This window comes from Colossoma macropomum, unplaced genomic scaffold (genome assembly GCF_904425465.1).
Source record: "Colossoma macropomum unplaced genomic scaffold, Colossoma_macropomum, whole genome shotgun sequence".
NCBI lineage: Eukaryota > Metazoa > Chordata > Actinopteri > Characiformes > Serrasalmidae > Colossoma > Colossoma macropomum.
This window is the reverse complement of record NW_023494803.1, coordinates 1,064,537-1,091,777: the sequence shown is the minus strand read 5'-3', so window position 1 is coordinate 1,091,777 and position 27,241 is coordinate 1,064,537. Positions and strand designations below refer to the sequence as shown.

Genomic DNA, 27,241 nt, shown 5'->3' with positions numbered 1-27,241 from the left:
GATGTGGTTAACTTTTCTGAGCTGCGGTTTGTAAACACTGTTGCCTGCTGGTGTTATTAAACATAATATGTAGCTATATTTCACTCTCACTTATTTTATTGACTTATTTTATGACATTTGGAGAGAACACAAGTTTACCTCATTAGCGTTCCCACAATTCACTCACATGATGTTTTTTATTCTCTTTTTTTGTCACCAAGTAGATAGAGCCTCTTCATCCTCTCATCTTTGACATGAGGGGGAGGCGGGGCCCTTTGCGTAATTTGCAGGGCCCTAAGCAACGTGCAATGTGAGCCTGTAGGGCTGACTGGCTCTGTCCGTAGGTCTCCCATAATCAGAGTCCAGTGCTGTCTACTGAAGGTGCTGAATGTATTGCTTTAAACACCATTCCAGGCTTATTTCACTAAGGCTTAGGTTATAGAAGTGTGTAATAAAACTCTACGGGGTTAAAGGAGGTATGTAAATGAAAGGGCCACATCTGGGATCATAGCAACACACAGCATGCAAGCAGCTGGGCTTCAGCCTGGTCTGAAGGGTAAACTAGGAAAATGTGTTGGCGGAGTTATTACCTTGTCGTATTATTGCCTTATTGAGCTGTTAACTTTGACGGTTGCAGAACAACCCCCTCCCCCTCCATGTCCTGACTCCATAACACTGACCCGTGACATTAAACTGGAAAAGCCACACATGCGATTGCTCATGCACTCACATTCGCTGTGTTAGAGGCCATTAGTCTGGAGTGTGTCTCTAAGACGAGGCTTATTCCTTCGAGGCACAGAGTCTCGCTCACTGTTTATGAGCTTTATCAACCCGAGTGTGTGCACATCGAAGATGTCAAGCCCAATTAAAATGCCAATTTGTGTTTGATTTCGCACAACCTGCTAATAGGCGATGTCACCACTTCTCTCCCCTCTATTTCTTACTCATGTCCACAGACAGCATGAATACAAGCATAATAACAAGTCTTAATAGAAGGCCATTATTTCATTCACCAAAGGGAACAATTAGGATTTTGTGAAAAACTGCAGATCAATTACTGCAGTGCACTCTCCTCAGAATTGAAAGACTAATGGGTTTCACAATCAAGCATAAATTGCAGGTTCAAATATTTTCTTTTTCCTCGCGCGCATCGGCCGATTCATCCCGCTGCCGTTCGAGCGTCCTTTCTGAACTTCATTACAATTCACTTCAGATGTATGTTTCGGTTTAAGCAGGCTGGAGCTTATTTGACATCTTAAACACGTAATTGCCTGAATGGTCTGAATGCCCATCCATGTCTGTTTTTCTTTCAAAAAGCTCTTCCATTAAAAACACAAAAGTACCCACATTTATCAATAATAAAAATAACATAATAAGACTTATCCTTTTTGCTTTTTTACATTGTGTGAAAACAGCAGCTGCCCTTTCCATTGGATTAACATCTCACAACAGATGGACCAATAGAAATGGTCTAAAATTATTTTAAAAACTGTCTAAACTATCATTTAACTACTAAGTTAAAATCGTTTCTTGCTTCTACTTTAATGTTTAAGGCCTTATCGACAGGAAAGCATGAACTCAATCCTCGGCGATGCCTCCGCCATCCGTAACAGATGTAACTTTGTCTCTGAAGTGGACTGAGCTGCCCAATGGTGTTGCATTAGAGGCAGTTTGAGACGATCTGGTGATTTACCAATAGACAGAGGGAGGGCTTGAGCCTCTCCCTTCTTGCCTTTAGACTGTACATACAGAACACAGAATTCAGAATCACTGACCAACTGTGCTTACAAACAGAGGAATTAGACCTCCGCATTGAGCCCATCTGTGGAGTGAAACACCCAAAAACATGCACACTCATGAACATACACACCAGGGGGCAGTGAGCACACTTGGGCAGGGTGGTGGGCAGCCCTATCCACAGCACCAGGAGAGCAGTTGGGGGTTAGGTGTCTTGATCAAGGGCGCTTCAGTCACGTACTGTCGGCTCAAGGGATCAAACCGGTGACCTTTCAGTCACAATACTGGTTCTCTCACCTCCAGCCCACGACTGCCCCCATAAAATCTGTAGACTGTACATGTCAGCGTGTGTAACAGTTGTGTTTTATATGGCCATTCTTTAGCATTAGTTTCTGCAAAAACCCAGGAATAGAGCTCACGCCCCCAAGCTTAATGCTCTTGGGTGCCCCCTCTGGTGCAGTACCAACTGCCTGTGGAGATCATTACAGTGCTGGATTTATCAGCAATAAAGCACTGACAAGCACTTTAAGAAAGCGTCACATTGTTTATTTTGGTCAACATCCAAACAAAACTTTGGCAGTAATGTCAGAGTGCTAATAAATTGCTAAACAAAAACTTTATTGTCAAGGGTTAATAAAGCAATGAGCCCCAAGAGGCCACTGCGGTTTTATCGTGGGAAAGGTGTTCTTAGGCACGACGCAAAGCATCAACATAAAATATGATAAAATACACCAATTCAGAAAATAATTTATTATTAATGATAATTGGCATAAACAAGTATCCCACCAATAAATGTAGTTCCTTTAGAGTACGGTATCATTGCTAAGCAACCATTGACCACTGAATGAGGAGAACATTCGGTGGACCATTGCTGTATCTTTCAGTCACTTCATGATTTTTTAAACATTTTCCTCATATTTCAATGACCATATGATAACACAGCACTGTGTAATGCAAAAACATTTGCTTTATAAATACTTTTTGGGCACCAATTTACCACCGCGAGTCTTATTTAGCACCAATCCAGCGGCGCCCTTTTCTCACGCTGGGGCTGAATCTCAAACGGCTCCCTGCTCCCTACATAGTGCACTACTTAGGAGTTTAAATACTGGATCCTGCAGCCCAGAAGAGAAAAATACGGCTAACAAATAGTCACTTGGGCCACATCCACACTTGATAAATGATGTATTATTTGGCTGTAGAGGATAGAATTTCTAAACTTATATAGCTAGAACATCATTAAGGGAGTACAGAGCCGTTTGGGATTCAGTCTGAGTTTGATGCGACTTCTGACTGAAACACATTTGAAGCGCGTAAGACATTCAAGTGATATTTTATAGATTTTTATTCTGCCGTTTTACAGTTATTCACACCGTAAGTACTTTAACTCAAGCCTGTGATATTAATGATGGAGTTGTTTAGGCTGTTGGCTCTTTTAGCCTGTTAGCTAGCTGACCAGCCTAGCTCTAGTTAGCAACATAAGTCGTCAGCCTCTCAGTTTAAACAAAAAATGTTTTACTTCATCAGTACACTCGGTGGTCCATGCGAGCAACATGAGAGTCAAAGATTATTCCATTATCAGTACAAGGGTTTTTTGTTGTGCCATGGCGAATGCAGCTCAGCAAATCAAATTTCAAGACTGGAACTAGAGTTAGAACTCAGACGTTCATAATTTACTACAGTTACTATATTTCAGAGAAGGTTTTGTTGCAACATAATCTTAAAAATGCTAACACTGCAGGGGCTCCTGAGTGGTGCAACCATCAGTGTTCACCCTATCATCAGGAGATCATGAGTGCAATCCCACAGCCATCAGTGACCACAGGTCCATGAAAGCATCACTGGCTTCGTTCTCTCTAGGGGAGTAGGATGGGCCACCCACATCACTCAGCATGATGCTAGCCAACATGGGCATCTGTTGCTTGTGTAACAGAATTGGCAGTTAGCTGTTACTGGCTGTCCCCTCCAAGCATGCTGAGCTTTCCAATGACACAGTGTTAAAGGCAGTTCAAAAAGATGCAGTGGCACATCACATCTCAGAGGAAGCACGTTCTAGCCTTCACCCTCTCAGCCCGGTAGTACTGTGTGATAACCAGAGCTAGCTAGCGAGTGGTAATTGGATATGACTAAAATGGGGGAACAAAAGCTAACAATGATAACAACAATAATAGCAGAAATCATCTGGGACTCTTAAAGGTTTAGTACTGAGTTGAATCAGGTATGTTGCTGGTTTAGTACAAACAAAGTTGAATGTTAGAAGTTCCTGATTTAATTATGGCTTATGACCAAAGTGCTCCGGTTTGCAGAAGAAAGAGTATGGAGCGTTTCATAGCTTAGCAAGGCCAACTTTGATAAGCCGAGGTAAAATAAATAATCACAGACAGTTATTTTTTGTGAGACAACAAAAATACATCATTGTAAAATAAACAGGTATGCATGTCGGTGAATGCAAGGATTTCTCACTGAAGAGCTGCTAAGTGTCGATATTTATCCTTAAACTGTTTAAATGGGTATTCCATATTTTCCAAAATTTTCTGCATAATTAAGATATTAAGATGTAATCAAAGTCATTCAGAGTGGTATTATTGTTTTATGACAGTTTTAAGACAAAATTTTAACCTTATATATATATATATATATATATATATATATATATATATATATATATATATATATATGTATATATATATATATATTTATTTATTTTTTTATTTTTTAATTTTAACCTTATATATTTTAATTCATTCATGGTGGAGGGATACATGCAAGGCATCATATGGCAAAATAGTTCCCAAGGAAATCTTCTATTTCAGATTCACCACTATTTTACATATCATTTTACCATCAGCAACATTACATATAAAAACTCTGAAGACGTGTGTAGGTTCACTGATTATTCGGAATAGTAAATATAGATTTGGAATAGTGACGGAACAGTTTTTGGAATAGTAAATATATTTGTTATAGATGTTGGTTCAAATCTACACCATTGTAAAGAGACCTGGTCAGTAAGTTTCTCTTAAATGAACAATTTCATGCCAAACCAATCTGAATGACTATGCTTACAACTCCACCACAGAATGCAACCAGCAAAATCCTGATAGCATACTGTGAAATCAATGTCTGCGGTGGAGACTTTTTAAAATATAATGTATAAACAAATGCCCTGCGATGGACTGGCGAACTGTCCAGGGTGTTTTCTACCTTCCGCGCAATGACCGCTGGGATAGGCTCCAGCACCACAACCCTCAACGTGACTCAGAAAGTCAAGCAGTTTAGATAGCATATTTGTGTGTATATAAACAAATAAAATGTCTAAACCTCAGGAGCTGCTGCAGGCATTAAAACAATGGTACAATCAATGTACACCTGTCTGCAAACAAAACAGGTTTAAAATGGGGAATTGTGCTGTTTTTAGCTCATAATTTGCATTTACAGTGTGTTTCTCTCCACCATGTTCGTGTGACATCATATCACAGCCTCCTGGTTAAGCTGCAGGCATTGATTGCTGTTCCATTGCACTTTTCCTAATAGGAGGTTAGACGTTCCGACTTTCCGAGTTGAACGAAACGCAAAGTTAGATTGTGCAAAGCCGAGCAAGAGGCTGTAGGCCTGTGGTTGGTAACCAGTGCTCTTTAGCGAGAGTGCTGCAGCATGCCATTATATCAAATTAGCCAGTTGAACCACTGCTGCTCTGCTGAGCTCTACAACAATACTCACAGAGCCCTCCACTAGCCTGACATCCTGACTCCTAATGAAAGAAGAGAAAACGAGAGAGAGAGAGAGAGAGACAGGCTAAGATAATGACACAGCCAAAATAAAAGAGGAAGAGGAAATAACATCTCCGTCTTCATTAGTTTCGGCGCTCAGAGCATCTGGAAGCCAAACTGCGGGAGGAATAAATAAGGAGAGAAAGGAGAGAGAAACGATGATGGAGAGATGAGAGTGGGAGATTAGACAGAAGGAGGAAAGCAGAGTGACATGCTGAGCGGCTGGAGACGCTTCACAGCCCGAGGGGTTGAAGGCGTTTGAAACTGAGATCAGTGCATGGATGCGTATTTCTGCGGGTGAAGGAGACTGAAAGGCGAAGAGGAGACAGTTTGTGTATGTGTGTTGTTCATTAGTGGGCAGTATTTATTATTAAGCTGTGAAAATAAAGACCAAAGAGCCTTCTAATGAAATTAGCGGTGAAGTTATAGTAGGGGTGCGGGAAAAAATCGATTCTTAGATGCATCGCGATGCGGACGTGAACGATTCTGAATCGATTAACAAATGTCAAAAATTGATTTTCTGAATATTTAATTTATAACGTAATGTTGACGGAACGCAAAAGGCGGAACTTGGAAGTGGGAAAGTGCAGCGCCCGGACAGTCTGTGTCACATAACAAAAACAATACTGGATGAGCGAGAAATCCGACCGGCTCCCTCTGCATTAAAGCCAGGTTAGGTCAGGAGTCACAACACAAATATTAAGCAGAGCCATTTTGTCCTTTTAACAAAAATCAAACCAGCTTGGGAGCCACAACATTTAATGTCCAGTATGTCTCAGTATGTGATAATGTCCTAGTATAGGCTAAAAATGATAAACGAGAGCACAGATTTACTCCGCTCTGCTTTAGCTTTAGCTACAGCCACTTTCCTCCTCTTTCCCTCAAGAAACTTTTATTCAAAACTAGAGCAGCTTATTGTAAAATGCGTTCAACTGTTCTACGAGGCTGAAGTCACTTCTTATTCTCCAGCTTCATGTTCGAATTTACTTGTTCCACCTTAAATTCTGACTGAGGTGCTGAATGTAAATGCGAGACCATTTAAGATGGAACGGGAGAATTCGAAAGAGAAGTGAGTTCATCTTAGTAACTGTTTAGTGTTCGACAGTCTCTCGTTGCAGATTTAACGTACCAGGAAACCAACTGCGCTGCTTATGAATGCGAATAATGCATTGTTGCTATGTAACATATTGCTGTGTTTGATTTATTAATAAGAGATATTGGAAGTAAATTCATTATGGATCATTACAAATACTTTGGTACTTTTAAAGCAAGTCACTTTAAATAACAACACCGAGTCACTTAGTCACTTTAAAATGTATATTATCTCTATATTCTGTGTATATTTAATATATGTCAGTTAGTTTTTCTTGTATTTTTATTTTTACTTATTTACTTTCTGTATTGTGATTATCTGAGCCTCACCACAAGCATTTCAATGCATAAATGTCCTGACATGTTGTGCAAATGACAAATAAACTTGAAACTTTAACTCACACAGTGATATGTGTGATCATTAATCACACAATGATTAATGCTGTATAGAAAAAAAATTGATTATTGTTTTATAATCGCATCGCAGCCCTCTGAATCGTAATCGAATCGAATCGTGAGGTGCCTAGAGATTCCCACCCCTAAGTTATAGACACAAGAAAAAGGAAAAGGCTGCACAATGATTTCCAAGTGTTTGGATATCCCAGAGAGCACTGTTGGATCAATTGTGAAGAAACGGGAGCTGCATCATACCACCCAAGGCATTGATTACACAAGGCCGTCCCTCAAAACTCTGCATCAGAGCAAGAGGGAGACTTGTGAGGGAAGCCACACAGAGGGCAGCAATCACTCTGAAAGAACTACAGAATTCAATAGCCGAGACTGGAGTGAAGGTGCTCCAGTCAATGATGTCAAGAGCTCCACATACAACTGGCTTGTAAGGGAAAGTGGCTAGAAAGAAGACATTACTGAAGAAAAAAAAACACATCAAAGCACGTCTGAAGTGTGCCAAGAGCATCGAAGTGAGCCAGATAAAATGTGTGGAAAGGTTTTATGGTCAGATGAGACAAAAATGGAGCTTTTTAGCCACAATTTGAAGTCCTAACATGGCCCATTCCTCATTTACACAATCCCAGCAGTGAAGTATGGTGGTGGCAGCATCCAGGTGCACGGATGCTTTTCCTCAGAGGGGACTGGGCATTCTGTTTAATTTGAAAAATGGAAGGATGGTGCAAAATACAGGGAGATATTGCAAGACAACCTGCTTTAGTTTGCTAAAGAACCAAAGCATAGGAGAAAATTCACCTTTCAGCTGGACGGTGATCCCAAGCATGAGGCCAAAGCTATACAGGAGTGGTTGAACAACAACAAGGTGAATTTTCTACAATGGCCAAGATCAAATCCAGATCTCAATCCAGTCAAGAAGCTGTGGCACTGTTTCAAAATTGCAGTCCACAACTGTCATCCAACTAACTTGAACAACCTGAAGCAAATCTGCCAGGTAGAATGGGCAAAAATTACCCCCAAACAAACGTGCAAAGAAAGGCACCCCAACAGATTTAAAGCTGCTATTGCAGCAAAAGGTGGTTCTACCAACGTGGCCTCTGATTTTCGCACAGTACTGTAGATATTTTAATTACTATTCTAAGCAGATAATTACAGAATCGAATTTACAATAAATAATAACTCAGAATTCTAGACAGCTGGTTTATAGTTTTGTGGTCAGATGAGACAAAAATTGTCTTTTTAGCCAAAAGGTGGTTCTACCAAGAGCTAATCTGAAGGGGTTGAATACTTATGCAAGCAGCATGTTTCAGCTTTTAATATTTAAATAAAAAATGCTAATAAATAATGAAGTTTGACTTTAAGAGCCTATTGGTTTGCAATATTGTGCAAGTGGCATTTATAATCCAGATCAATCTCATGACTTTTAAGAGGGTTAAAAACACGGTATATTGTTCCTCAGTCTTTATTGTGATATTGACCTTTGCAATATTGATTGGTAGAAGAGTCTAATATGCAAATGAGCCATATGTTCTTTGGGCGGCTTGATGAAGTCATTCACATGATCCAAGCAACGTAAACAATTATCCAGGTACATTTTTCAAAATATATGCATAATTAAATAGTTAAGACATAAACAAGGTAATTCAGAGTGGTTTGGTCTGAGATGTTCCATTCTAGAGGAACTTAGATCCAGAATTATTCACAGTGGTGGTGATAGAAACCAGACATATGAGGAGTTTAATGCTTAAAAAGCTCCCTCATGGAAAGTTATTACATGAAATGGCTGAAATATGTTGCCTGATGTCTGAGACATTGTTTTACAGTAGTTTTTGGATAAAGTTTTTGCCTAATATGTATATTTTAACATCTTAACATCTGGTGGAGAGGTTCACTCAGGGCATTGTGAGGCAAAATGTCCCTTAAATAAAATAGTTTTTGCAGATTTACCACAGTTTTATGATCCTAAACATTACATATAAAAACTCAGAAGACTTGTGTAAGTTTACTGATCATGGACAGCAAATGGCTATATTTGTGTTGTAGACATTACATCCTCTGGTTCCTATCAGCACCACTGTAAACAATTGAAGTAATTAAGCTTCTCTACTTCAAACCACTCTGAATGACTTTGTTTACATCGTAATGATTGAATTAGTGGTTTTCCCTTTTGACCATATCATCAGATAAACAGTCCCTAAAGCTTTCATCTTTGCGAGACAGGAGAAAGTCAACCTCCACAGATCACATGTTCCATTGCCTCCACTGTGAGATGACAACTCAACATTATGGGTCTGAAAGGATGTGCAGACGTCAAGAAGCCAAAAAAGACAAAGACAAAAAAAAAGAGGAAAATTTGCAAATCAAACAAAGAAGCTGCTGGTGTTCTCAGAACAATCAACTGGCCACCACAGAGTCCAGACCTCATCAATGAATATGTTTGGGATTTTATGGATCATAAGAAGCAGAAAATGCAACCAACTTCTAAGACTGAGCTTTGGAGGTGTGAAAAATGTCCAGCAGATTTCTTTGAAAAACTGAAAGCAAGTCTTCTGGAAATAATGGAAGCTGTAATAAAGGCAAAAGTTGCTAAATACAACCCCAATTTCAAAAAAGTTGGGACGCGGTGAAAAGCGGGGTAACAAACGGTACTAAAAGTAACTGGTACTAATAAGAAACAGCTGGAGGAGCAATTTGCAGCTGACTCACATGACTGGGTATAAAAAGAGCATTTTAGAGAGGCAGAGTCTCTCAGAAGCAAAGATGGTGACCCCAGACCATCTCTGATTGCATTAGTGCCTATGGCGAGGGCAGCTTACACATCTGGACAGGCTCTATCAATGCTGAACAGTATATAGAGGTTTTAGAACAACATATGCTCCCATCCAGACAGCGTCTCTTTCAGGGAAGGCCTTGCATATTTCAGCAAGACAATAAACCACATACTGCATCCATCACAACAGCACGGCTTCACAGACAAAAGAGTCTGGGTGCTGAACTGACCTGCCTGCAGTCCAGACCTTTCACCAATAGAAAATATTTGGCGGATTATGAAACGAAAAATCCAGCAAAGAAGACCCAGAACTGTTGAGCAGCTGGAATCCTACATCAGACAGGATTCTTCTCCCAAAACTCCAATAATTGGTCTCCTCACTTCCCAGATGTTTATAGACTGCTGTCAAAGAAGAGGGGATGCTACACAATGGTAGACACGACCCTGTCCCAACTTTTTTGAGATGCGTTGCTGCCATCAAGTTCTAAATGAGTTAATATTTTTTTCATGAAATAGTAAAATGTCTCACTTTCCACATCTGATATGTGTTCTATGTTCTATTGGGAATAAAATATGGGTCTATGAGATTTACAAATCATTGCATTCTGTTCTTTATTTACATTTATTTACATTTTACACAGTGTCCCAACTTTTTTGGAAGTGGGGTTGTATATGTTTTCTGCTTGTCTTTATCCTGATGGTGAAAAATGAACGGCTTATACTTAATAGCTGTTTGACTGAAAATTAAATAAACAAAATGTGGCCTCTGACTTTTGCCCAGTACTCTAGATAACTTAATTATTATTCTAAGCAGATAATTACAGAATAGAATTTACGTTAAATAATAACTCAGAATTCTAGACAGCTGGTTTATAAGATTTAAACTTATATTGTAGATGTTAATATTATATTAAAAACAACAGAAATGTGTAACAAGTGATTCCAAACCTTTGAACAGTTGTGTATTTTGTCTATATTGACCAGAATATTAAACTACTACCTCTAAAGGCAGAACTTCCATTCTAGAGTGATAATTAAGTTTTTGTGAATGCTCTTGTGTGTGTGTGTGTGTGTGTGTGTGTGTGTGTGTGTGTGTGTGTGATGTGCACATGCTGGGTATGTTTGAATTATGAATGAGTGTTTTCATTAGCGCTGGGGGTTACTGGCCTGAGGGAAGGTCTGTGTTTTCTGTGGTAACATTCAACTAACAATACTAAATGTGTTTGGCATACTATTAGAGAGCCCCATCAGAGACCTCTATTAATGACTTCTCTCAGATGGTGCACCTCTCTCACTCTCTATCTCTTGAACATCCACACACAAACACACACCTAGAACAGTCCTGGGAGATATTCCACAAAGAGAAACAAATAAAATACGGGCTTATTTGAAACAACCTCACTTAACCTGGTCAAACAGATCACTCTAGGCTCAATGTGTTCACCAAACAAAAACCAGGTACAAACTGTTCCAGCCAATTCATGTCAGAATTCACCAAGTTAAATTCTCTGCATACTCTGTTAGCCCCCTTTTACCCTGTTCTTCAGTGGTCAGGACCCCCATGGACCCTCACAGGGCAGGTATTATTTGGGTGGTGGTTCATTCTCAGCACTGCAGTAACACTGAGGTGGTGGTGTGTTAGTGTGTGTTGTGCTGGTCTGAGTGGATCAGACACAGCAGTGCTGCTGGAGTTTTTAAACACCTCAGTGTCACTGCTGGACTGAGAATACTCCACCAACCAAAAATATCCAGCTAACAGAGTCTACAGGACTAGCAATGGTCTCCGACCCTGGTCCTGCAGAGCCTAATCCTGACCAGCAGCTGGAACTAAACTATGCAGAAAGGTGGCTTTCCAGGACCAGGGCTGAAAACCACTGGACTAGAAGATGATCCACAGAAACTGTGCAGCAGTACTTAATTTACATCTATAAGGTGGACCAACAAGGTAGGAGTGTCTAATAGAGTGGACAGTGAGTGGACACAGTGTTTAAAAACTCCAGCAGCACTGCTGTGTCTGATCCACTTGCACCAGCGCAACACACTAACACACCACCACCACGTCAGTGTTACTGCAGTGCTGAGAATGATCCACCACCCAAATAGTACCTGCTCTGTGGGGGTCCTATGGGGGTCCTGACCACTGAAGAGTGGTCAGGGTAACAAAGTATCAGAGAAACAGATGGACTACAGTCTGTAATTGTAGAACTACAAAGTGCACCTATATAGTAAGTGGAGCTGATAAAATGGACAATGAGCGTAGAAACAATTTGGTGGACTTAATGGAGTCGCTGGTCAGAAGTGGCTCCCTAACATTCAGGTTCAGAAACAACAATATTCCAGCAAAAAAATCTCAGGATTGTCTGTTGTCTTTTTTGTCATTTAACCACAGCAGCTGTGTTGTACATGATAAATGGACAAAGAGGAATGGGTCAAAATTACCTGGAATGAAATCTCAGTTAACTTACATTGAATCCACCCCTTTTTTTCAAGATTTCCACCTAATTTAATTGTTAAAATGTAAACTGTTATTCAGATTAGTTTGAGGTGATTCTAGAGAAACTTTCCAACTCAGAATTGTTCACAGTGGTGGTGAATGGAACCAGACGTCCAACGTGTTTGCCTCTACAAATTTACCTCACACAAAGTTATTACATAAAATGGATATGAATACATTGCCTGATGCCTGACATGTTGTTTAACAATATATTTAAGATAAAGTTTAGGCTTAAAACATATTTCACTTAAATACATTAATAGTGGAGGGGTACATGCAGGGTGTTGTCAGGCAAAATAGTGCCCACAGAAAACATTTTTTTTTATTTACCACTATTTTACCATCATTAGCACTACATTTAAAAACTCACAAGGAAGGTGTATATTCACTGGTCATAAAATGGCAATGAACTGTGGACATTATGACCCCTGGTTCCCATCACCACCACTGTAAAGAAATCCAAGCTTGTACATTTCTCTACATTGATTATTGCACATCAAATGATGTGGTTGACTTTGTTTACATCCCAGTGGTTAAATTATGCAGATATTTTAAAAAACTGGGTAGAATTCCCCTTTAAGAGTGTTTTTGTCTTCTTATGTCATGAATTATATTTTCCATTCAATTAAAAATCTCCATTCAAAATCCTCTGAGGTCCAAAACTAGGCTAAATTCCTGTCTATAATAGCATATTTGCATTTAGACTAATAAATTAAGGTTCTTTCAAACATTTTTGCAAAACCTTCAACTAAGTATATTCGCAAAGCTGATGTGAATTGAACCAAAGAGAACAAGAGAAAGACAGATAGAGAGGGATGGCATTATTTAACAACTAGTACACTGAAATGATGCACTCAGAAGCAAGATGAATGAATGAAGCACAAATGGTTGTAGATGAAGGTAAAACATAAACATGTACTACAGTCTGGTAAGTGCAAGTGTATTTACATGCTAGATACTTTTATGTACAGAAAATTGCATCGTGTATATATGGAATAAGACCCGCTATGTGCAGAAAGCAGCTGAATTGCTCTGGGTATCTTGTAATTGCATGATTGTCATGATGGTGCCTAGAAGCCCTGCGATGTTCAGTACGTCTTATTTTCTGCAGGCTGAGACTGCAGGAGCTGTCAAGCCCCAGCAAAAGTATGATGAAATCATTTGTGTTTGTTCAGAAAGGCCAGCTGCAGGCATGTAAAAATATCAAAGAGAACATTTCAGCATGAGTTCTTTGAAAACTCATGCATTATTTGCTGTGTGCAGGTACACAATCCTCCTCGTACACTGGTTCCATATCTATTCTCTGTCAGAGAGTCTACACTGGAAACTACACTGTTACTCAAATAGCGTTAATAAAGTAACGACTCAAATCAAGCTGCCATGTCATAATCCATACTACAAAAACCAAAATCAAGGTATTTCATTCTCTTAAAAATGACTTTAAAGAAAAATCGTTAAAAAAAATAACGTTTTATTTCACAAACGTCATCTGGATTCCAGCACATGCAGCTCCAAAATGCATATGTACCCCTCAGTATTAATGGTGCCATCACAGATGTGCAAGTTACCCATGACATTGGCACTGACAGACCCCCATATGAGGACAGATGCTGGCTTCTGAGCTTTATGTTGGTTACATTCAGGATGGTCCTTTTCCTTCTTGGCCCTGAGAACACGATCCATTTCCAAAATGGATTATGTAGTGTTGGCAGACACCTCTGCCTTCTACGCTGTAGACTGGGGTCCAACACCCTACACTATACCAATAAGAGTCCTTGGACAAGACTCCTAACGCTACCTTGGCCTACCTGTGTAAAATGATCACATTGTAAGTTGCTCTGGATAAGAGCGTCTGCCAAATGCCATAAATGTAAATGTAAAAACGATTTGAAAGGTCCCGTCAGACCACAGCATGTTGCCACTTTGCGTCAGTCCATCTCTAATTAGCTTTAGCCCAGAGAAGTTGGCAGCATTTCTAGATGTTAGTAATATATGGCTTCCGCTTTACCTAGTAGGGTCCTGCAGATGCAGTAAACGATGTTTCCTGACGAGAGCTTTCTAAAGTATTCATGCAGTTATGTTCATTACAGAAGCATGTCAGTTTTTAATGCAGTGCCATCTGAGGGGTCAAAGGTCATGGCCATTCATATTGGTTTTGGCCTTGCCCTTTATGCATAGAGATTTCTCTGGACTCTCTAAATCTATTAATAATGTTATGGACCATAGATAGTGAAATCCCTAAATTACACGCAGTCGTGTGCTGAGAAACATTGTTCTTAAACTTCTGCACAAAGTGGTGACTCTTCAATGCTCCTATTATACCCAATAGGTATGTTGTTACCTGTTACCTATTCACCTGTTTGCCTGTGAAAAGTTCCAAAACACATGTTTTTGATAATTCAATGATCTTCTTACATAACCCCAGAGCCATTTTTTGGATTGTGTTGCAGACATCAAATTTGGGATTAGTGTACATACATACATACATCATCTAAACCGCTTATCCTTCTGGGTCGCGGTGGGGTGCTGGAGCCTATCCCAGCTGTCATTGGGCGGAAGGCAGGACAGAATTAGTGTATATTTACAAAAATAAATATAGTTGAAAAGGTAAAATGTTTGATCTCTCTTGTTTGCACTGTTTTCAGTTAAATACCTGTTACAGTTTACAAACCACTGCTTTTGGCTTTCATTTGCATTTTACCATCTGTCTCAGCTTTTTTGGTGAGTTTGTCATTCAGTTTGTACTGTTTTGATCACTTGATCACTTGATTAATTATCAAATGAACGATTAGGTTCCTCCATCACTAATATAATCAACAGTGACTGTCCTAGACACAATGTTTGTAAGAGATCAGTGGTTTCTTCGGTGGAAGCCTCCCATATACACCAATCTTGTTTAGTGTTTTGTTATGATAGACTACAGATGTTATCAAGTGTGACAGATGCCCCAAGATCGTTAACTGTCTCTGCAGGGTTCTTTCTCACTTGTTCGGGGATTCTACCATGTGTCCTTGCACTTATCTTTGTAGGATGCGCACTAAGGGATCTAAAAGGGTGAATTTGTAGCAATGCTATAGAAAAACCACCTTAAAAAGACATATATCAAAGCTGCTGGAACAAAACCTCGTACCTCCAAAACGGTAACTTTACAGGAGAAGAAAAAACATACTTCACTTTTAATGGAAGTCAATGGAACCAGAATTTTTTCCAAGTCATTTTGGGGCCGTTTCATTTGGTCCATTCATTGAAAATCGACAACAATGGAGATACAAGGTTTTGCTCTGATAACATCGATATACACTGATCAGGCATAACATTATGTCCTTGTTTCTACACTCATTGTCCATTTTATCAGCTCCACTTACTGTATAGGTGCACTTTGTAGTTCTACAGTTACAGACTGTAGTCCATCTGTTTCTCTGATACTTTGTTAGCCCCCTTTTACCCTGTTCTTCAGTGGTCAGGACCCCCATTGACCCTCACAGAGCAGGTATTATTTGGGTGGTGGTTCATTCTCAGCACTGCAGTAACACTGATGTGGTGGTGGTGTGTTAGTGTGTGTTGTGCTGGTATGAGTGGATCAGACAGTCTTCACTCTAGTCTTCACCATACTTCCTCTGAAGGTCCTGTTGAATCTCTTTTGATCTCCTTCACGATTGATTGATTCTTTTAAATACTTCACTAAAACTTTAACCAAACATGGCTGCAGTGCTGCTGCGAATAGAAAAACAGCAGGAGTGAGAGGGAAAGACAGACACAGGCAGAGTGTCACCGGCTGCAGTAGCTGTCCAAACGCAGCAGGAAGCTGCCCACTCAGTGTCTCTGACCTCCACTCACAGCAGGGACCCAGACACGGTGTCAGTGCACACTTTATCTGTCTCTCTGTCTGTCTGCAATAGTAACAGCATTTTCCTGTTTTTTTCAGCAAACAAAAAGTACTCCCTGAGCCACAAGGGGTCACTATTGTTCCCAGAGATTTGAACACATTCAATGGATTAAAAAAATCTGCCCAAACACATTTTTAACATGTAAACAAAGTCATTCAGAGAACTTATAAAGTCAGGATTGTTCACAGTGGTGGTGATAGGAACCAAATATCTAAAGCATTTAATGCCTCTAAAAGCTACAGGGCAGAAAGTTATTAATCAAAATGAGTACAAATCCATTGCTCGATGCCTAAGATACTGTTTTATAATGATTTTATGATAGTTTTGGCCTAAATAGACTTTACAAAACATTCATAAAAACTTTGGGTGACACTTTATTGTAAGTGGTACTTTCAGATTTAACAAACACTCAGCGGACCCTCAGTGACCTCAAAAACATATGACGGTTAGGATTTGGGTTGAGGATTAGGTTGTGAGATTAAGATTAGGGCCAGAGTGAAGGTTAGGATTAGATTTTGAGTTGAGGTTAAAGTTAGGGTTAGGATTAGGGCCAGGGTGAGGGTTAGGATTAGGATTTGGGTTGAGTTTAAGGTTAGGATTAGGATTAGAGCCAGGGTGAGGGTTAGGGTTAGGATTAGGTTTTGAGTTGAGTTTAACGTTAGGGTTAGGGTTAGGGCCAAGGTGAGGGTTAGGATTAGGTTTTGGGTTAGAATTAGGGCCAGGGTGAGGGTTGGGATTAGGTTTTGAGTTGAGTTTAAAGTTTGGGTTAGGATTAGGGCCAAGGTGAGGGTTAGGATTAGGTTTTGGGGTTGAGGTTAAGGTTAGGATTAGGATTAGAGCCAAGGTGAGGGTTAGGATTAGGTTTTGAGTTGAGTTTAACGTTAGGGTTAGGATTAGGGCCAAGGTGAGGGTTAGGATTAGATTTTGGGTTAGTATTAGGGCCAGGGTGAGGGTTGGGATTAGGTTTTGAGTTGAGTTTAAAGTTTGGGTTAGGATTAGGGCCAAGGTGAGGGTTAGGATTAGGTTTTGGGGTTTAGGTTAATGTTAGGATTAGGATTAGAGCCAAGGTGAGGGTTAAGGTTAGGGTTAGGATTAGGGCCAAGGTGAGGGTTAGGATTAGGTTTTGAGTTGAGTTTAAGGTTAGGTTAGGATTAGGGCCAAAGTGAGGGTTAGGATTAGGTTTTGGGTTGAGTCTAAGGTTAGGGTTAGGATTAGGGCCAGGGTGAGGATTAGGATTAGGTCCAGGGTGAGGGTTAGGATTAGGTCCAGGGTGAGGATTAGGTGTTGGGTAAGGTTGGTAAGGTTAGGTTTTGCATAATGGAAGCAACATATTAACAATACATCTACTTAATGTAAGTAATGTATCAACAAAACATCTACAAGATATTTACTTCAGTGTATTCAGATGCTTCACTGCTGCTACTTCACTGATATGTTGTTGATGTGTTACTGATAATGTGTTAAGAGTTTATTACCCATCCACAAAGGAGCACTCTGAATAAAGTGTTACCAATCTTTGTTTAATAAGCCTTTAAGTAACCATTAACTACTGTGAAGAAACCATTAGTTAATCAGATGTAGAAATGTTTATTATTTACAGTTCATCTAGATGTTGATATGTGTATTCATATTTATAAATATGGTACATGGTGCATCCCATTCACTAATAATTCATTAGTTGTATTAATGACTGAAATGCAAAACTTTCTAATACTGACAATCTTTATATTTTTTCCACTATGTACATTTTATGACAAAATGTCCTATGGCTGAGTAATGTGTGATGTTATACCTCCTGCTAACAGTTGCTTGTAAACTATGTATTCTTTAGTTATAGACCTTTTTACAGTAGCTAAAAACTATATACAACACTTTTTAAAACAGTTTGTCATGTAAAGCACTGACTGGCGACCTGTCCAGGGTGTATCCTGCCTTCCGCCCAATGACAGCACCCCACCGCGACCCAGAAGGATAAGTGGTTTAGATGATGGATGGATGTATAGCACTGTCATACTTCAAATAAGGCTGTGTCACTTCCACAGATGGGGCTCAACACCTTTATATAAACACACCAATAAAAAAAACAAACCTTTCTCTTATTTTTGCCATTTTCAATTCAGTACAGAAGATGAAGTATGAAATTGTACATAGATTTTCACACATTGCATCATCTTCCACTTGGAGGGTTCTAAAGCGTGCCTGACTCCCCAGATCATATCCAAGAAGTACCTGCCATGTGACACAGAGCAACCTGCTGTTGTTTCTGCACTCTCTCCCGCTCTTCTCTTTCTCCACCCAGTTGTGATACGCTGTGCAACTGGGTCGAGAAAGAGCACCAATTTTTCAGTCTCTGAGAAAGTTTTTGAATCTGCAATAAACTCCCAAAGATCAGCTGGATTGACATCAACAAATGAGTTCAGAAGCTACAACTGCACATTGCTCAGGCTTCATTTTGGCAAAAGTCACATGACAGGCACTTCTTGCATTTCTGTTAGTAACATGAACTTATTCTGCACCGTTCCAACCAGAGGGGGACAGTCATGGTCCTCTACGCCCTCAGAGAGAGCCTAAGATATTCTGAAAAATGATATTTTAAAATTGAGCAGTTATAATGTTCTCTGATCATATTTTGACATATGACATCTAAACAAATGCTGTCAGAAGAAAACCTCATATCTTCATTTTTGGCATTATCGGTTTTTGATATAATTTCAAAATACCCGTTACCCTTTACATTGTGTGGACCAGAAGAAACGACTTGTAGAAAAGTCTATTTCCATCAACTTACATTAAAAGTAAAGTAGGTTTTTCCTCTTCCTGTAAAGTTACCATTTTGGAGATACGAGATTTTCTTCCAAAAACAGCGAAATATAAATCTAAGCAAATAAATCCTTCAAACCCACCTTTTCAATTCGTACTGGAATGTGAAGGGTAAATTAAAGAAGCCCCTTTGTCTCCCTATCAGAGTTTTGCTGTATCTGCTGTCACTGGAAAGAATGACGGTGACTGGCGGTCCAGCTATACATTTACAGGGGGCCAAGCAACAGTATTTCAATGAAAGTCCAATTTCAAATGACAGTAAAACTGACCAATCTTAGCTTCCCTCAAAATGGGTGGCCTTTGTTATTGCTAACTGTATGACAAGTTCTGCCCACTGTGGAGACATGAAGAGAGCAAAAACAGCTAGCTAGCTTGTTGGTTCATGATGGAAGCCGAGAGTGACGTTACCGCTAGTAGGGGGGGCAACGCTGCAAATTTATTATCCGTGCCATTTTTTAGATTACCTTTTAATGAAAAGTTGGAATTAATAAGCAAATGATGACCTATATCAGAGCTTAATTTGGTGCAGAAAAGGCTTTTGAGTGGCATTTCAACTCCAGCAATTACGCCATGAGACCCCTGGATGACAGGATCGACCAAGGAGTGAAAGCTCTACTGCTGGGATTGTTGCTGTTGGGTGTGATGAGGGGGTTTTGGGCCAGAGATGGATTTTGTGATCTAGGAAGTTTTTCCCAGTCAGCAAATCACCAAAGGAATGCTTGAGAAGCAGCCATTGATGAATTTATAAGCAAAGGATCAGTTGCACAACCTCATCATTTGGATGAGAACTTCATCCAAAAGGACAGGAGGATGGGCTTCGTTTTCAAGCAATGCCCTGATCAAAGCATAGGTTATTTAAAATCTTATAGGCCGCCACTGACACTGTGCAATGTGAAGGTTTATTTGGGAAATTGGCCGTTATGCAGAATCACTGGTCATTTTTCTGACACTAATGTATCTGCTTGGCCATGCGCGCTGCCATGATATGAAGGCTTGTTGTTGGTTTGTGTAGTTGGGAGGCGTGACTGTCATGTGTTTTGAACCCCGGCCTGTTGAGGCCTCCATATTCCTTTGAAGTGCACACAGAGCTTGTATGATGATGCGATTATTTGTAAGGAGGATTTGCATTTTGCTTAAGAAATTAGCTATTTTGTTTGGGTAATAAGCCTCTCTGTGCTATTTGCTTGTTGCAATTCTAAGGCTCAACTATCGTCCTAATTTTTGTTTCTTAACTTTTGCAGAAGGTTGCCAAGGTTAAGAGTCACGGTTCGCTTTCCTTTAGCTGCTGCAAAAATGCTCAGTATTGGTCAATAACAAAGGAAATCTATTTTAGATATTTTTATGTAAACAAAACCAAAGAAATGATTGGTGATTTCAGGAAGGGGAGCAGAATGCACACACCTCTGAGCATCAAAGGGACCATTTTATGAGAACCTCATATAGCTGAGAATCTCACCTGGTCAGCCAACACGTCACACCTTTTCAAAAAGACCTAACACTGCCTTCATTTCCTCAGAAGGCTGAGGAGAGTCAACCTGCCACAGCAGCTCCTCTGTAGGTTCTACATGTCCACAGTGGAGAGCAGCTTGACTAGCTGCATCATAGTCTGCTGCTGCGGAACTGAAGGCCCTGCAAAGGGTGGTGAAAATTGTCCAGTCCATCACTGCAGCTGTCCTTCCACCCATACATGACATTTACAATAAAAGATGTCTGAGGAAAGCCAGCAGTATCACCTCAGACCCCACACACCCCAGCCACTTCCTGTTCTAACAGCAGCCATCAGGGAGGAGATATCAGAACATTCGAGCCACAACCACCAGGTTCAAGAACAGTTTCTACCCTCGAGCTGTTAAACTGGTCACCCACAGCACCCGCCACACCATGAATACAAACACTGCTCCAACTACAGGCACACTGAACTTTAGTGTTATTCCGAACTGCTGACTGACTTCATATACGTGGACTGAAAACTTCAGTTCATTCATACTATTGTTACTGAACTCCACCTCTAAAAATGCAGCAGATATTTTTCACAATTTGGGTTGATTACCAATGAAAATGGCTGCACATTTATTTGCACATTTTGCACATACATATACACACTTTCTGTGCACCAGTACACTTCAGTATCTAGTGTATTCAGTACTTATCCTTTATTGTCTATTTATTGCTTTTTTTACTTACATACTGTGTTATCCCACTAGTAAAGTGTGTTTCATTATGCTGTACCCCACTTTATATACAACCCCACTTCCAAAAAAGTTGGGACGTTGTGTAAAATGTAAATAAAAGTAAATAAAGAACAGAATCCAATGATTTGCAAATCTAATAGACCCATATTTTATCCACAGTAGAACATAGAACACATATCAGATGTTGAAAGTGAGACATTTTACCATTTCATGAATTGATGGCAGCAACCCATCTCAAACAAGCTGGGACAGGCCGTGTCTACCATTGTGTAGCATCCCAACTTCATCAAGTTCTAAATGAGTTAATGTTTTTCATGAAATGGTAAAATGTCTCACTTTCAACATCTGATATGTGTTCTATGTTCTACTGTGAATAAAATATGGGTCTATGAGATTTGTATATCATTACATTCTGTTTGAATTTACATTTATTTACATTTTACACAGCGTCCCAACTTTTTTGGAAATGGGATTGTATACTGACAATAAAGTTAAATTGAATTTTACAAACATCTGTTAGCAGGAGTTACAGCTTCACACATGAGTTATCTAATTACTTATCATTAATTACTTAGCTACAAGAAATTCTATGATCATATGTGCTTACTCGACAAAATATAAAGCTTATGTCACTATTACAAAGTTTTACTTTTCAATAATTTGCTTAGATGATTTCTATACATGAACTGATATTGTATAACTCATTTTTTATTAGTGAAAGGATAAGAAAAACACCATGCAGAGTATTTATAAATATGAATACACACATCAACAACTGCAGGAACTGTTTTACATTTATACATTTTCAAATTTTGGTTTAAGTAATAACTTGTTCTTAATTAATAATGGTCCGTTAATGGTTTATTAAACAAAGCTTTTATAAAGAGTTACCAATACATTCACAGAAAAGTTCATGCAGGCCAAATAGTCCCCAAAGCAAACATATTTTTCAGATTTAACACTATTTTTCCATGATCAACATTACATATGCAAATACAAGATGATATATAGGCTGACTGGTCATTTTAAATTGTAAATAAAATAGCTTTAAGTTTGCTTTGTGGACATCATGACCCCTGGTTACAGTCACCACCACTGTAAAGAAATCTGGGTCTATAATTTGGTCTATAATGAACAATTTCACAGCAAAACCACTGGGAATGACTTTGTTTACATCTCAACATAAAACAAATCTTTAAGAAAATGTAGAGAATTCCCTTCTTCAAACATTCATGGTGGAAAGCTACATGCAGGGTGTTGTAGTAGAAAATAGTGCCTAAAGAAAACTAACTTTTTCAGGTAAATAACTATTTGAACCTCATCAATATTATCAAAATCACATATGGAAATATAAGCAGTCTTGTGTAGGTTCAATGGTCATTTTGCATAGTAAATAAAAGGGCTATGTTTGCACTGTATAACATCACAACCCTGCTTCCTATTAGTAAAGAAACCAAGTCACCACTGTAAACTAAATTATGAAAATTTTGAAAAAAACTATACAATTCCTCTTTAAAAGCATTGATGGTGGAGGGACACATGCAGGGTGTTGTAAGGCAAAATAGTCCCCAAAGACAACTCAGATTTAACTTCAGAACTTCAGATTTTTCACTATTTTACCACGATCAGCATCACATATAAACACTAAAAAGGTACGTGTAGGTTCACTGGTGGTTTTGGATAGTAAATAAAATGCCTATATTTATGTTGTCGACATGATGATCGCTTATGATCACCACTATTGTAAAGAAATCTGAGTGTGTAAGTTTCTCTATCATGAAACATTTAACATCAGATCACTCTGAATGACTGTTTACATCTCAGCCATTGAATTATGCAGACATTTTGAAAAATGGATGAAATTCATCTTTAATATCACTTTTTTTCACTTTTATGTTTGACTGAAAGACGGAAAGCATTAATACATTCAAAACACATTTTGGTCCTCATGACAGCAAACCGTGAAGCAAAAACTCATCTGTGTTTTACTTCAACATTAGTTCCCGATCACTCACCCGTTTGACATCCTTCCCGAACGTCTCGCTGTAAGTGGTTCCCAATATCTCAAACTGTGCATGGGAGTTGGCTCCATTGCTCCGGAAATCCATAAGACCTGTCAGGCCTGAGATTCTTCCCTGCAGGAGAGAAAAGATAAAAAAAACCTGCTGAGAACCTGAGCAGAACAGTTTAAACCAGCAAAGACGGCACAATAACAACCAAAGAGCAAAAACAGCTGATACTGCGCCCACTGAATGTGCTGCATGAGTGCGCTGGCATTCAAGGAACCATCTCCTAGATATGCTAAACAAAAGAAACTGTGCTTTTTTTGCCATCAGTGCCCAAAAGTTTCCTTTTATCTTGGAACAATAATACTACAAGCATAATTTGAACAGGATTAGTTTTACATGGGGAGGTGCGTTCGTCTAATTACTGCACTGTCTCTGTGATTTTAGTCCTGTTTGAATCCACCATGTGAGTAATTTTTACAGACTGGGTGCTTCTTCTGTTTATCTTTTGTGCAGATCATGTTATTATTTTACCTTTTGTAAGATGAACTGTAGAAACTGGGCACATTTTTCTGGAATATGGAGCCACTTGTGGAGCCATTCTCTGCAGCACAAATCAAGCCAATAAGTTCTGGTCTGCATCAAGTGTACAGACGTAATATAATACACCAGAAAAATGACCCTGCAGCTTGATTTTACAATGGTGCTTGAAAGTTTGTGAACCCTTTAGACCAGAGGTCACTAAAAGGTGGGCCGCAGTCCAAGTCTGGACCCAGACGCTGTCCTATGCAGACCTGGACCTATAACTGATAAACTATGGAGAATTATTTCATTTTGAGGAGGTGGTCCTGTTTTAATCGGCGTATCATTTCTAGTCATTACGGTGCTGGTTTAGCAGCCGGAGAGTCTACTTGACGCTACTCGGCCAATCAGATCTGTGCATTACCACGGGTACTGAGACTGAGAGAGTGAGTGACACACACACAGGGGATGGACGAGGCGAGACACAGCAGTCGGAGAAGAAAGTGAGTCAGAGGGAGATTATTTCACATGTCGTGCTCTAAAAAGAGAAAACTGGCAATAGTTTTATATATAATATTGTTGAAATATGACTGAATTGTACTTTATTTGATTTGATATTCAGTTGTCGACTGTATAAGATGTGGATATACCTACTAGGCTACTTCAGTAAACAGTATATGGCACTGAATCATGACGCAAGTTAGACATTATGATGTTCTGGACCTTTGCTTGAGGAAATTTTCTTTAACTGGACCTTACTGAACTTTAATTAAAGACCCCTGCTCTAGACCCTTTATATTTCTGAATTAATTTGACCTAAAACTTCTTCATATTTTCACAAAACTCCTAATAGTAGATGAAGAGAAACAAATGAGACAAAAATATTAGACTTGGTCATTGATTTATTGAGGAAAATGATCCATTATTGCAGATCTGTGAGTGGCAAAAGTATGTGAACCTTTGATTTCAGTATCTGGTGTGCAGCAATTACTGCAACTAAACATTACCGGTAACTAGTGATGAGTCCTGCACATCGGCTTGGTGAAGTTTCAGCCCCTCCATACAAAACAGCTCCAACTCTGTTATGTTGGTGGGTTTCCTCCCATGAACTGCTGCTTCAGGTCCTTCTACAGGATTAAGGTCAGAACTTTGACTTGGCCATTCCAGAACATTAACTGTTTTCTTCTTTAACTGTTCTTTGTGAGAACAACTAATGTTCTTAGGGTTGTTTTCTTGCTGCATGACTCACGTTCTCTTGAGTTTCAGCTCATGGACTGATGTCCTGGCATTTTCTGTCAGAATTTGCTGGTATAATTCAGAGTTCATTGTTCCATCAATGATGAAAAGCCATCCTGTTCCTGATATAGCAAACCAGGCCCAAACCATGGTACTACCACCGTTTAGTAGTTACCCTGGGTTCTTTTGTGATCTTTGTTGGTCAACCATTCCTGGGGAGAGTAACAATGGTCTAGAATTTCCATCTGTCTGTGGATTGGTGGAGTCCGATCTCTTTAGAGATGGTTTTTTAACCCTTTTCAGCCTGACGAGCAACAACTACTACTCTACCACAACTACTCTGCTAGATCCCTGTTCTTTAAATAAAACAGGGCGGTCACTCACACCTGATTGCCATCCTATTGATTGAAAACACCTGACTCTCATTTAACCTTCAAATTATCTTCTAATCCTAAAGGTTCACATACTTTTGCCACTCGCAATACATGATATTATCATTTTCCTAAATAAATAAATGACCATGTCTAATATTTTTGTCTCATTTGTTTAATTTGATTCTCTTTATCTACTTTTAGGACGTGTGAAAATCTGATGAAGTTTTAGATCAAATTTATGCAGAACTATAGAGAACCACTGTGGCAAGGGGATAGTGGACCATTGTCGGCCCGCTGATGGCAGAGCTGGTGGTCCACTGGCATTTTGCTCAGCATTTTCCGGGCAGTCCACCAGTGTTGAAGCAGAGTATTAGACAAAATTCCACTTATCATCACTCATTTTCCATTTACAGTCCAATTTACTGATTCTTCCTTCCTTCCTTTCTTTAATTATACTTTGTAAATTAGTTTAGTAAATAATTTTAGTCTAACTCAGTGTCAGCAACATTTTCTATGAAATCATTTCATATCAAGTTGTTTGTAACATTTATCTTAGTTTGTTTTCTAAAATAAAAGTCTCTGTGTATTTAAAATCTATTTGAGGACATTAAAAACTAGTTAGAGCTTGTCTGCAGGACAGGTCTGAGGGTGGACCGGCAGTGGCAAACAGTCAGCGGGGTGCCGACCTTATCAAGCCAGCGGACAGATACATGCTTGCTATCTGAGATGTGGTGATTTTGGTTATTATTGGCTGTAAACACTTTACTGTTTCAAATGTAGCTAATGGCATTTAATGCGCTAAAGACAGCTGGTTAGATAGATGAGAGAAATTACTATAAACTTTAGGATATTTGGAATGATTTCTTCCAGGTCTGAGACATTTTTGGTGCAGCAACAGAGCACAAATCAAGCAGACGCTCCTCTGTCAGTCAGTTACACACTGATCTCTTACACAAATTTCCTATAAAAACATTAATCATTAATTACACTTAATTAAACTTATCGCAGCCAAATAGTACTTTATACACCAATTACAACTACCCTGCGTGCACACCGCCGGTGAAAAAATTGCTCAGCGTTGCTCAGGCAGCCTTCAGCTGGTGGGCGTTTTGAAGCGAGAGCAGGCAGGCAGGAAGTTCGACTGGATTGCGTGGTCATTCAAACTACACGTTTAAAACCACGGGAGCCGGTAACACCCAGCGCTCGGCCAACAGAGGCTGTCTTTACTAACCAACATCACGAAAGTATTTGGATATCAAAATTAAAATAGCAAATTTATAATATTTGACTTCTCAGCATTTGTTTTATTTTTAATTATATACACTGATCAGGCATAACATTCTGACCACCTCCTTGTTTCTACGCTCACTGTCCATTTTATCAGCTCCACTTACTGTATAGGTGCACTTTGTAGTTCTACAGTTACAGACTGTAGTCCATCTGTTTCTCTGATACTTTGTTACCCTGTTCTTCAGTGGTCAGGACCCCCATGGACCCTCACAGAGCAGGTACTATTTGGGTGGTGGATCATTGTCAGCACTGCAGTAACACTGACATGGTGGTGGTGTGTTAGTGTGTGTTGCACTGGTATTTCATCAGTGGTCACAGGACGCTGCCCACAGGACGCTGTTGGCTGGATATTTTTGGTTGGTGGACTATTCTCAGTCCAGCAGTGACACTGAGGTGTTTAAAAACTCCAGCACCACTGCTGTGTCTGATCCACTCAGACCAGCACAACACACACTGTGTTACTGGATCTCATTCAAAATGAACAACTTCCGGCTGCCTTGTCACCTTTCGTTGCCGGTCGTGCACACGCAGAGTTACTACCGAAGCAGTGTGAAAACCTCACCAATTTCACTAAATTTCTGCATAATTCAGAAATTTCTCACTACTTGCAATCCAGTACCTTTCCTACTAGCTAACTAGCATTCTCAGTTTCAATTAACTCCTGAAA

At 39.5% G+C, this 27,241-nt stretch overlaps 1 protein-coding gene across 1 annotated transcript in view; it reads right to left on the bottom strand.

The window, feature by feature from the left end:
- grid1a (glutamate receptor, ionotropic, delta 1a) overlaps positions 1 to 27,241 on the bottom strand; it is a 644,001-nt gene that overhangs the window by 58,169 nt on the left and 558,591 nt on the right. The window contains exon 8 of the mRNA XM_036593689.1: positions 23,162 to 23,281. Within this exon, the coding sequence (XP_036449582.1) occupies positions 23,162 to 23,281 (120 nt within the window). The remainder of the gene's footprint in view (positions 1 to 23,161; positions 23,282 to 27,241) is intronic.